The 13,019-nt window shown below is 42.5% G+C and overlaps 1 protein-coding gene across 6 annotated transcripts in view; it reads right to left on the bottom strand.

The window, feature by feature from the left end:
- MBTD1 (mbt domain containing 1) overlaps positions 1–12,395 on the bottom strand; it is a 39,209-nt gene extending 26,814 nt beyond the window's left edge. For 2 of the 6 annotated variants that reach the window (XM_086473380.1, XM_086473381.1), the window contains exons 1-5: positions 12,350–12,395; positions 4,396–4,597; positions 3,139–3,278; positions 2,191–2,305; positions 2,012–2,097 (exon numbers count right to left, since the gene is read on the bottom strand). In XM_086473380.1, the coding sequence (XP_086329506.1) occupies positions 2,012–2,097; positions 2,191–2,305; positions 3,139–3,278; positions 4,396–4,597; positions 12,350–12,370 (564 nt within the window). In that variant the 5' untranslated portion in view covers positions 12,371–12,395. Of the gene's footprint in view, positions 1–2,011; positions 2,098–2,190; positions 2,306–3,138; positions 3,279–4,395; positions 4,598–10,042; positions 10,268–12,349 lie in introns of those variants that run through there. The other 4 variants (XM_086473385.1, XM_086473382.1, XM_086473384.1 and 1 more) reach the window with 4 other exon arrangements.
- Between the last annotated feature and the right edge of the window lie 624 nt (positions 12,396–13,019).

The following is a 13,019-nucleotide window of genomic DNA, read 5'->3' on the forward strand; positions in this document are numbered from 1 at the left end:
TAAGCTAAATCCCATGTCTTGTAATACCCTTAAATTTTCTTTAATATTGATCCCAAAGTTTCCTATCAAATATCCATACAGATACACCCGGGATAACCAGGTACATATTTTATCTAATAAATATGAGGGCAGATGTGTCATGCTTTTACTGTCAATTCAAAATTTCAGTTTTAAACAGAATAAACTTTTTATATTCAATCTCATGGACACACACATGTGCATGGAATCCATAACATGGATGGTAAACAAACATCATCTAATACAAACTGTTACAATCAAAGCAATATAGCACACACAAGACCCAGCAATAACCTGTCTGGAGAGACAAAAAGTGTTGTTTACCAACTGAGTGGGAGAGAGCGAGAAGGATCTAACAGGGCTGTCCTAATGTGTTTCCAGATTCTGACTGGTTTAAATCTATTTTTCAAAGAAATAATTACTGTAAAAGTAAATGCAAATCACACCCTTGTAACACTTACTATTGTCCACCAAAGAAGTAGAAATCTCCGAAGGAGATTGCAGGAGTAGCATTTTACTTGTATATAAAAGGAAAATGGGGACAGAAAAGAAACAATACTCAGGCTTAGCAGAACTGTTGCCATGTAGCTTGTGAAAATATTCAAGGTAAAGTATGAACATCAGTGTTGTATCTGTTCACATTATCGGTGTGCCAGCCAACGTAACGAAGGAAGCAGTAAAAAAGGAAGGTGTAACTCCTTTAAACGTGGAACGTTAATGCATAACTTGCAAGCAATGTAACTATTGCAGCTGTTTCCTCATTAAGGACGCCACACATCATGAAGCATTTGTTGTAACAGCACAGCCCACGTTATCAAGCAATACCTTTTGATAGGTACTGATGGAATTACTTATTACAGCAGTTCATAACTGTGAAAGGGAAGGGCAACCACGCTGCCTTAAGCACGTGGAACTCGACACAAATTCACGAAGCTACACTAAGGCAAGCCTCTGTTCTGGGCGATAGTTAAGGCCTCTAAGCATAAAGGGTGCTATTCAGAAAGCGCCAACTGCCAAGAGCCCTCGGCTCCTACCGATTTATGACTTGACAGGGCTCAGCATGAATTACAGAACTGGACAGAAAATATGTCTCTTTCCTCCCCTATGGACAACTTCCACGAAACAAAATGTTTGTTTTGATTCCAATTCTCATCAGATAATTTTGAGCAAAATAAAATTTTTGCAAGATGGAGGAACACTTCGACTTCCTAAATAAAAAGAAAAGTATGCTGAGAAAGCACTTTCCATCAGAAAGTTTTTACTTAAGAGTCAGAAAGCACTGACTATTTTAAACAAGATCTAAGAACCGGAAGTTAACAAACACATTGAAGACAGATGCTGCTAAATATTCTTCTCATCCCCCAATTACCTTCTGTAATGACTGAAGACTTTTTGTTTGGAATTTTTGTAACTCTGATAGAAAGAAAGCAAACATCTTCAATTTCAGATTTATAAAAAGCCTTCCTTTTCCTTTATTTCTACGCTACCTGCCAGCACAACTGACAGGGAGAGTCTGACTAAAAACTAAGAAAACAAAAAAACCCAAATCAAATATGTAACCAAAAGATCAGTTCAACATAATAAAGTTCAATCTATAAAGCCTTCTGTAACTTTTTCTAATATTGCCTGACCTGGTTGGTCTGATACTCCGCGGTACATTCGGTGATATTGCACCTTGAATGTGAGAAAGGCACAACTCCACAGGGGTTGAAGGGTCCTCCTTTTACTTCTTTCTTTGTTTACGACAAAGAAAGCACGTACGATGAGAGTAACCGATAGCGTTCGGAGTGGCTTTAAAGCACAGACAAAAACCAAACACACCTAAAAGCAGTCACACTAACACAGCTTACAACGCAAGTTTCATAGTCCAAGGCCACAAAACATATTCGGATATGAATGTTTTGCAAAAACGCATTCAAGAATTAACACGGCCCGCCCCCTCGCGCTCCCACGCACGCACACGGAAGGACAGCACATATTGAAAAATACTTACATGTTTAAAACAGGTAACGGGAGCTGCTGTAAAGCTATTGCTATTGATGTAGTTACCCCAGCTGAAACCTTCCACAGGGACAGCTGCTAAGAGAAAGTTATTTTATTTAGGAAGCTGCTAACGAGGCACAAATCTTGTATTACCAAGAATTTGTTTCAGCTCCGTTTATAGGCCATTACCTGCTTTAGTCTTTGCCTGGTTTTGTAAAGTTGCTTGGTACTGAGCATAGGCTGCTAATTTAGCCACTAGGGGTTGTTTTTGTAGAACTTTAGCCTTCTTCGTTGGAGGTTTACCCTAAAACGAAAAAAGCTAAATCAATAAAGTCTTTCCAAACTCCCATCAGGAAATTTCCCTAGGTCTGTTGCATATCTCTGGTACATTTAACTAAAATTAGAACAACACCACAGAATGGAAGTTGACCAAGTTTCACAAAGCTACATGTAGTATTAAATAAATTTAAAAACCAGTAGCAAAGCATGTCCAAAAGATGACTTTTGTACTAGTACTCCAACTTGAACAGCATTACAGATTCATTGTTGTTTACCTGAAAAAAAGATATCTTTTAAAAGCAGGTCAAAAGAAAGAAGTTTTAATCTTATTTATACCAACGCAATTTCTTGGCATTTGTTGCAATGAATTTGAAATAGGATATAATATTTCTTGACATTTCTACCTCTTTTCTCGCACGTGACAAATATACCTTCATGATTTTTTGATTAATATTTAAGTGAACAAACCAAAACCCATTTTGCAAATCTATATAGTTAAGAAAGCCTCCAAAACCCAATTCTAAATCAACTTCTATGCTTGCTAAAGCCAGAGAGTATCTTGGGTATGAGATACATGGAAATTCAAGTCACTACATATGTAGACTGAAGATTTTTCCCAATCTTTTTCCTGCAGAAGGGCCACTACAGCACAACTGCAATTAGGACGCAGTACTCTCCGTAATTTGCTCCACTGAGCAAAGTAATTTAGTCATTACCAATACAGTTTTGAGTTCTGGCTTACAAAATCACTTCTGTGAAAATTCTAATGTGTTAAGAAACTTTTATTTGTCTTAAAACATCATGCAAGTTTTATAAACACAGACTATAGTAAGTATATAAGGAAAATGGTGTCTGTACCGCTACCTGAAGCCTGGCCAGAATGCTGGCCTTCTTGGAGTTCGATGAATAGCTTCTAGAGCATGACACACTGCAGAAACGTTTTGTTTTAGAGTAAAAAGCGTCACGGACACCAACCATTCCACACATCTCACATGTAGCTAACCAGAGGAGAGAAAGAGCCAAATGTTAAAAGCGTAAAGTAAAAACTCAGAACAAAGATGACATGAGGAAGGTCCTGTAGGTGGCATCACCAAACAGCTTCTTAGGGTTTGACCCTGAAGGGAATAGCACAGAAAAACAACTTGAAATAAGAATACCACCACAAATGTCAGTGAAACACTGCGAACCTCAAGTTCATTGGTGAAAGCGTGCCTCCTTTCTGCTCCCCAAGAATCCTACCAGTGGTAGAAGTGAATGACTCTGCTTAATCAGCTAAAGTAGATTTCTGTGTTTTCACGGTTCTCAAGGAAACATCTGTTTTGAATCTGGGCCTGCCAATCTTGATTTCCTCTAAATATTTAATACTTCCGACCAGAAATAAAACCACATCTCTCTTTTGAATCATAAATTAGTATACCCTAAGTACACCAGCCCACCAATATTCTCTCCTAGTTGGAATCATTTGCTTCAGAGGTTGATGGCATCATCCACAGACTTGTTCCATGATGAGTTAAGAGTTTGTGACCAACGTATGCCAATAGACAATACCAAGATTCTACCCAGATAGAGCTCTCTAATCACTAAAATACACCCCCCCCCCCAAATAAACGCAATATTCCCTTTTAAAAATTTTTTCCAACATACTCTAGCTGACAGCTAGTGGGTAACAAACAGGTATACACTAATACTTTACACAGTAGCAGTAATGAAGTTTTCTTAGTATAGGAAGTAGTGTATTTTAATGTATTGTGCATATAACAAAGGGTAGAGAGAATATACACCCAGGCGTAGAGAAAACACACTGACTTTTTCCTCAAAGCTTGAAGAATAAAAGCAACGTACACGAAAACACACATGTGCACGTATACACAACACACGGTGATGGGAGCGCAGACGTTCCTGTACTATTTCTTTCCTGACAGCAGGGATCAAAACCTATCTTTTCAGTTTAGCAAAAGCCAAACCATTCCCCCCTCCCAGAACAAACCAACCCCAACCCTTCAGCTGCTTTGCTCCCTCTGGGATCAAATATTTGGGACTGGGCCCTCACAACTCACAGCACGGGCTGTAAAACATAAGTATCGAACTCTTTGCACTCATGTACCAGATACTTACCCATGCCAGATTTGCCATCTGGGTAAGTATAGACCTGTCCATTGTTCTTTATAATTGGGAGACTGGACGGCAAAGGAGCAACCTCCTCTTCACTCTCATCTGAACTGGAGCTGCTGCTGGTGTCCTCACTACAACTATCATAACCGTCAAACATCCCGAATGAATCACGTCTTTTCCTTTCTGCTTGTGAAGTATGTTCTGTCTAAAAATAAAAAAAAACCCCAAACAACAAAAAACCCAAATAGCAGAGCATTCTCAATGCAAATATTTCAAAGTCAAGCTTGAAAAGTTTCAAAGGTCAAAGTCAGCCTTCAAAAGTAGATGTACTAACAAAATGCTCTGTCAGCAGAGACAAGAGCCATATATTGTCAATTAAATTAGTACTGGTATACTCAAAAGTAGCCAATTTTTGGTATTGTGATATACAGGAAGAAAAAAAAAAATCTCTCACAATCCACTGAGAATACACAGTTGCAGTCCGTACATTTCTTTTTCTTGTATCTTCAGAGTTCATTAAACCTGACGTGCTGAATAATGACAGCCACGCAGATCTTATATGCAAATGAGCACATTCCAGATGGCTGCAGCCAATTTCTCTAAAATTCATTCATTTGAGAAAGCTGGGCAGAGAAAAGCCAGTTCAACCAAGAGGGCGCTTATACCAGAGGAACAGAAATGTGAGTATGTCTCTGCTCTCATTGGCTTGTGGGGCTATCGATAAATCCCTGCTTCCCTCTGATTCAGTTTCTCACATGAAACAGGAATACCTCTACCTCACAGGGATGTTCTGAGGATTAATACATTAACAATTACGAAGAGCTCAGTTACTATGGCAATAGGGTCTGTATAAATGCTAAAAGATAGAAAGGTGACTAATTTGCCACTGTCACATATGAAAACTTGTTACATAATAGTTTTCCTATAACCAAAAAAATCTCAGGTCAAGAAAAAACCCACAATTTTGAAGAATGCATAACAGTTAAGCAATTTCCAAAGACATTAAAGAAGTATAAACAACAGATTAACTGATTTTTTTTCTGATGCAGATCCAACACGTGCATTTTAATAGTGATAATTTCACTTTATTAATATCTCAGAGCTCTACTGAAACAAGGCTACTGCTATATCAGCTGCTCTCATTAAGCTAAAAAAAAAATTTCGAAGTATTTCCATTATCCTTAACAGTACCTACTAAGTTTGAGAAGAAATAACAGATAAAGAGAAGACAAAGAAAAATTCCACAATAGAAGCATGAGTTAGGAGAATGAAACACAGCCAATAGAAAAGAAAAAATATTAAGAACGCCTTTGCCTCTACTTCCTTTTCCAAGAGATAATTTTATTTGAAGTCATTGTAGACTGAAAAAATAACAACATGTGATTGGACTTTTCCTTCTTAAATTGCATTTGGAGTCATAGCTTTAAGATTTCATCACAGTAATCCCCCAAATCCCTTTCCTAGAGAGTATATGCCTGAACATCTTTATTGTTGGATCCCATCCGAGCCTTCTTCTGCCATGCTATCCCTTTATTATAATATTCTCTATTCTCCTTTGCAATCTGACTAAATCCTATTACTGAAGGATTTCCTTACAGTTAAAAGGGAAAACCGGTTTCCACACTGACCCAATCCTAGCATCCAATTTAAAAAAAAAACCCACAACAAACAAAATCCAGTAAGCACAAAAGCTTATGCAATAAGGTAAACAAATTTCAAACACTTAAAGCAGCTCTGAAACAAAACAACAAAAACCCATCAGTGTCATGATAATCACGCACACATTCCTCAACCAACAATTCAAAATTATATTAAAAGCAACCAAAACTTAAGATAGGGCGTAACTTGACAACTCCTTGAAGGAACTGACATCTGCCTGAAGTAGCCAGGGTAACAGCCACAATCATTCGAGGAAACACTGAGCGATGGCAGAACAAAGCCTAGTGCTGACCTGCACTGGTACCAGGTCTGACCTGCACACTAGCACTGATGCTATTAGCCAACAAGACGCAAGATCAGTTATTTGTTTGTGTGTGCACGTGCACGCAGATTAAGGCAGAAGTTGAGCACCACGTTGCCATGGATACAGTGTTCTGTGAACAGTGCCAGCAATTTATGGATCAGAACATGACAACTAGTCATCCACCTCAAGATTTCATAAACTCCTTAATGTCTCACAATACTTTACTTTCCTCGACCCCGCTCTCTGCTAAGCAATGTAACACAGTCCCACATCAACCGTCCACAACAGGAACGCCAGAACACCGGGATGCTCTCTAGCAGGGTGGATAGACACTAGTGGTGGTTGAGCCCACGGGCAGATGATCTTCCTCACTCACTCATCCTCCCTAAGTCAGCTGATCTGATTTCACTAAGAGATTAGGGCCTCATCCCACATAAAGGACTTCAACCCTTTAGTGGCGGCTGCAGCACAAGGTGGGCTGGGGACATCCCTTTTCCATTCCAGACTGAAGAACTCTGGATTCACAGGGCAAGTCTGCTTTGCCCAGTACTTTGAGGGCTGAAATGCTGTAGCAGCTCAGAAGGAAGAGAAGTGCAGCCCATTCCCAGTCCTTCCAACTCCCAGTGCTACAGCAGAGAAACTCTACAGCCAGCACGGCTCCACTGCAAGGAAGGGTGAAAGAAGAAATGGGAAATTGTGGCGAGATGAAGGACCAGCGGCACAGAAGGGAAGACGGGCTGCTCTAGGCAAGTTGAAGCACGGTGCAAGATTACAATCACAGATACCATAACAGCACAGTTGCCTCTTGGTTTTTTTGGTGGTTCTTTCCCATCACGCATATTTAGAACCTCAATGTTACTGCCAAGCCCTCTTTGCCAAAATATCCACAGATGAGAAAGTAAAAGTGTTTTGCATACGGCAAGTTGGGCCCTCTACTAAGAAGATCAATCTTCAGCATCGTACAAGTTCTTAAGTAGCAATCATCAAGTCTGTTGAGTTTAACTACACTGTCAGAACGAGTCTCATATCACCCTTCCATTTATTTTGTATTTGGCCAAATTGTCCCAGTTCAAGTTGAGCGATTTAAAACAGCAGCTTTGCTTATTGTTTTAAAATAATACTGTAGTTTTTATAAAACATTTTTATCCAGGCTTTTGCCAGAAGACGATCACATTTGCCAGATAATTTAAGTAGGATACTCTTAATGCTAATTTATATTTATTATCTGGATTGTAATTCTGGGGAAACTACTCAAAATACGTTAAGACTTGGAAAAGGTACAGTTTTGCAACAAAAAATACAAAGTACTTTGTGCACAGAAGTAGGTGGAAATTAGGGACACTGATATGCAAATACCTATGCTGGAATTCTGCTAAAGCCGATCAAAACATTTCTATTTCGATTAACACCACTAAGGTTCTTTTTAACCCATGCTGAAACACAGCGTTTGTAGAAACAAGGGAGCAACACGTGGTATCTCTGACAACCCTCCCTGCAGAACTTGGATGGAGTTTGCAAATGAACAGAACCTCCAGCATCTGAAACAGAAAGGAGTTGGGGCACAACTCTGAACTCAAAGGTCAAAAGTGGCATCCTTACAAAAAGGGCAACACACGCCTCAAACGGAGGGACAACTGAGAACGCAGCCTCTGCAGTAAGAGCAGCAGCCTGCAATTCCTGCTGAGTTCTTGCAGCCTGTCTTACCAGCTGACTAGCAATACCTGACAAAGCAGCACCTAACCATGGCAGCTACAGGACCTCTACGAACAGAAGCCTCAAAGAACAGCTTATTACACTGCAAGGTGTTCACACTGAGTTTTGAGATGCTGTCCGTGAGAATGCAGTCCTTCACTCAAAAAAGCTACCAGAGACTAACAGTAGTAGTAACCTAATCTAACTATTACAACCATAGTAAGATCAAGCCATGTTTCATAATATAGGCATACAAGTAAAAAAAATTCCTACTCTTAGAAGCTGGATTTAGCACTAAAAATCATGCTGAGGAGGTTGTCTTTTCCTCAAAACTGAACCAGATAGTGTTCTTCACCTTTAATAAATGAGGGAATACCATCCTGCCTATCTGCAGAACGTGCTTTGAGCAGGAGTCTGGCTTACTCTAAAACACAGAACCTAGTAGCTGGTTAATACCAGAAGAGCAGTGGCTTAAATAATTCCAGCACTAACAGCAAGTCTACCAATACATTAAGCAGAAGCAACGCACAAGAGAACAAGACAAACTTTTAGGCATACTGGCTAAGGCTTATTTTCCTAATGAGATTACCAGTTCCTCAACAGAGAAGATTATTAGACAGAGCAATACAAAGTTTAGGGCAAGTGGGACTGGCAAAAAAGCCTGTACGACTATTTGCTTGGGGGTTTTCTTGCATACTTTTCTTTATTGAAGGGATGGGTGGAGAAAGGAACTCTTAAGAACTGCTTTCATATTCTGCCCAACTTCCCATTTTCCTGTTCTTCCTCTCCTCCCTGTGAATACTTGGCAACAATGTATTTTTAAGAAATACTCCTAATTAACCATTACACAAGGCAAATGGTACGATAAAAGAATATAGTTAAAGAAACCGGTTTCCCTAAAAGCAGGAAAGCAGTTCTAAACAAATACGAAAAACAACTAGTTTCTCACTCTCTTAACATACAGTCTTTTATATATATATACACACACAGTTGAATTTGGTCAGCACATTACAGCATACATTCTTTGAGCATAATAACCACTGCATAAAAAAAATCGGTCACAAAGGGCGTGCAATGCATGGCCAAAACACAAAATAAAACCATTTAACGTTTATTAGACATCAAATACTTACTCAGGAAATGGCTTTGGTGTCTTGATGAAGACTAAGCTCAAGAATAGGCAAAATTTATGAGAAAGTGTTTTGAAGGTGAAAACTTGCTATAAGAAATACCACATTATTAAGTAACCAAACTTCTTGCCCCAAAGTAAGTGCATCCTGGCCAAAGGAGGATGATCCAAAGTCACAGAAAGGTCTCAAAACGGTGGCTGTTACTACTGAATCAATTTGGTGCTTGAATGCAGAAAGGCAGAATTTAGAGCTTTGAGTACAAGGGCTGTAGCTTAACAAAGGCCTACCAGCACCTATACAGATAGGCATCACTTTCTAAATTCAGATCTAATCCCCAGAAACATGACAGAAGTACGGACAGATGGTATTTGAGGCCAAGGTCAACAAGGAGGTCACCACAACCTTCAAGCCACGGGTCTGATGAGACACATTTACTTTAATCACATATCCTTAACAGATCGTGGATTTCCCATAGCGTATTCCCAAGTTGGTATTAAATTTGATGCACAGCTTTTGTTTTCAAAAGTTGACTAATGCTTTATACTACAAGCTTAGTTTTAGCTCTGAATGTTAGCACTAAGGAAACCAGACGATGGGACTAATTTATTAAAACTCTTCTGAATGTAAGCTGGCCAAAATCACTTACTGTAGCAATACTAACTTGCCCCCTGTGGAACTGAAGTCTAATTGTGCCTCATAGCATGACCAAAGAAAAAGAAAATTCAAACATGGTACCAATTTAAAGAAAACATACTTCAGCTTTCATTAAAAACAAACAAACAAACAAAAAAACCCAAAGCTAAACATCTTGGGATTCCTGGAAATCACAACCAACCAAACTTACTTTTTTATATAAGCAACTCACCTCTATCTGGAAATGTGCCTTCCACTCTTATTATAAGTAAAATCTCTGCTGGAAAATTACAGAAATGTTTTTTCCTGTCTCTTCATTTGCTATGTATGACAGCATTTTGTCTGAAGCCAGTTTCTGCTGTTTGCCAATGGTTTTGTCCATAGCCTCTTCCCCAGGGGGTTTCACACAAGAGGGGAGACTCTTTCACAAAAAAATATATCAAATTAGCAGGCAATTTTGGAGGGGGGTGTGATGATTAATACGTGAAATATCTGAGTTTTACGAAAACTGAAAATCTGTTACAAACTGCATTACGTTTCTACAAAGCCCTTACAGCAGTATCTGGAAGAGGCAAACGCTTCATTTTAAACACTGTGTTACCGTTAAAAAAAAATAAATTAAAAAAAACCCAACCAAAACCAACCCAAAACCAAAGTCTTCAACACCTGAATTCATTCCATGTGCTCAGAGCCAGATTCAGCAAAACATCACACATGCCCAGAATGTGCCGACTTACCTGAGAAATGAAGGTATGCAGTAGTAGTTTGCAGAAGGTATCAAAAGCCTTGCAAAATTAAATCAAATTTTAGAAGGTAAGAAAAATGAAAGCAAATGAGAGGGAACTTTTGTATACATTATCATCACTGGCACAGTCACTTGGCTCTTTAGGGAACAAGAATGAAGAGAATTCTTATTTTCAGCCTACAACCCTTTTGAACATGCACAAGCCTACACGCTCTCAGGAACAACACCTAAAACTACTCTTGTGGCATAAACAGTAACTTCCACATAGGAAAGGATATACCTCTGCTATGTTTCCCTATAGCTTACATTACACACTTCCTCAAAACGATCCCTAGGCAGAAGCAACGAGTAACAACTACTAGCCTACAAAGTTTGATTGCTTTTTAAAAAGGAAAATATCAGTTTAGTTCCCATTTAATGTTCCAGGTTAGACCTTCTCACAGCCTTTTTACTTAATTTCTTACAAGTCAAAATCGGACTGTTATAAACAAATACAACAAACAAGTAAGTAAATGCAGGTTCCCAAACCTGCAAAATGATTTCAATTTAAAATACAGAAGCCTGCCCTGCAGCTTTCAGTTTTAACTGGTTTTAGATGTGAACTATCACAAGGGCTGCCACCCACATTTTAAATCGTTATTTTAAAATGAATTACTTTTTCACACGCAGTAGTTTTTACCATAATCACCATATGCTTTGTAGTAGGATTTTTTTTTTTTAAAGGCACACTGGACAGAAATTGCTACACTTTAAAACATTTCCAGCAACAACCTGAAAGTGAAACTGGTTTCACGGGTTTATTGCTCCTCACATCAAGAACAAAGTCACAAAATAAACAGTCATAAAAATTACATAGAGGGGGGAACTGGATGCAAAGAATCCAGAACTTCTGAAGTGCTAATTTTAAAGAATACTCCACAGCCCTTAAAGTGAGCACGACTGGAAAACTAAACCTTAAAGGCTTTAACTACAAAAGGAAGTTGCTGAAAAACCAGCGCCTCAGTGGACCATTGAGAGAAGCGTACCCGAGCACGCCTGTATCGCTCAGTACGAGATAATCTGAAACTTTTTACTACCGACCCTGACTGCCGGCAGAAAGAAGGGGAGGAACAACAACAACAAAAAAGACCCCAAACAAAACCCAACCAAACCCAAAAGAGCGAACCCCAGCCCAGCCCGAGAAGGCCGGGGGAGAGCGCGGTGTCCCGCCAGCCCCCGGGATCACAACAAAGGGGGAGTCGCCGCTGTCCGCCTCCACGTGCCCGCAGCTCCCCCGGTGACAGGCTCTGCAGCGCTGCCAGCACCCCCCCGCGGCTCCCCCCGCCCCCCCCCACCCCCGGTCCCGGGGGGATCCCCCGCCTCGGGCTGCCCCCGCTCCAAGGGACGGCTCGGCTCCGCGGGGCTGCCCGCAAGAAACTTTTCGCGGCAGCAGAAAGCCGGCCCGAAGGTAGCCCCGCTCCACACCCCGCGGGGGGCCGGTACGGCGGAGCCCCCCTTGCCCCGGGCTGGCACACCCCCCCCCCCCCCCCCCCCCCCTCGCAAAGCCGCCCCGCCCCCCCAAAAGCCGCAGGGCACTGGGGCTGTTCCCCTCCCACACAGGTGCGGCGCCCGGCCTCCCCCGACACAGGCACCGAGGGGGGTGGCTCAGCCCCCCCAACCCCACCACCCACCCCCCCGCCGCGGGCGCCTCACCGCTCCCCTCAGGCACCGGGGGTCCCGCGCTTGCCCCCCCCCCCCCCCTCAGCGGGGCAGCCCCCGCCGCGGCTGCCGCCTCCCCGGGGCTGCCGGACTCACCAGGTCCTTTGTGTTTTCCATCAGGCCCTCATGGGCAGGAGACGCCCGCTGCCTCTGCCCCCTCCCCTCGGCTCGGCCCCCTCCGCCTGCCGCCTCCCCCTGCGAGGGGCCGGGCCCGGCGGGGCAGGAGGCGGCCTGGAAAGTTCAGCCTCTCCCTCAGCCGGAGAAAGGAGCCCAACTCCCTGCGCCGGAATATCAACAACATTAGCATAAACGCTTCTGCGCAGGCGCGGCGCCCGGCCCACCGCGTGCTCTCATTGGGCTCCCAGCTGTTTGGGGCTTCCTCGCTCGCCGTACCCCCTCTGGGAGAAACCATTCGGAAACGGGGGGGTTCAGCGCCCGGGCAGAGGCTGGGGGATAAAAGCAGCCCCGCCGGGGCTCGTTTTGTTTTCCGGTGGAAGGTGGCACGCACGTGGCAGCCGCTAGGCCGCCGGTGAGGGGCGGCTGTTGTCACACGGGGTGGAGGACCCCTCTGGGCGCGCAATGGAGCGGCCCGGCCGTGGGCCGCGTCACGTGGAACGCGGGGTGGGGGGGAGGGAGCGGGGGGGAGAAGGAAGGCAAAGAAAGGAGGTCACGTGACAGCGACTTGAGGCCGGGGAAAGTGGCTGCGTCACGTGGGCTGAGGAGCGGCGGCGGCACGAGCCTATCACGCCCGGGGGGGGCGGGTCCA

The sequence above is a fragment of the Leptosomus discolor genome, chromosome 15, assembly GCF_034619465.1.
Source record: "Leptosomus discolor isolate bLepDis1 chromosome 15, bLepDis1.hap2, whole genome shotgun sequence".
Classification (NCBI taxonomy): Eukaryota; Metazoa; Chordata; class Aves; order Leptosomiformes; family Leptosomidae; genus Leptosomus; species Leptosomus discolor.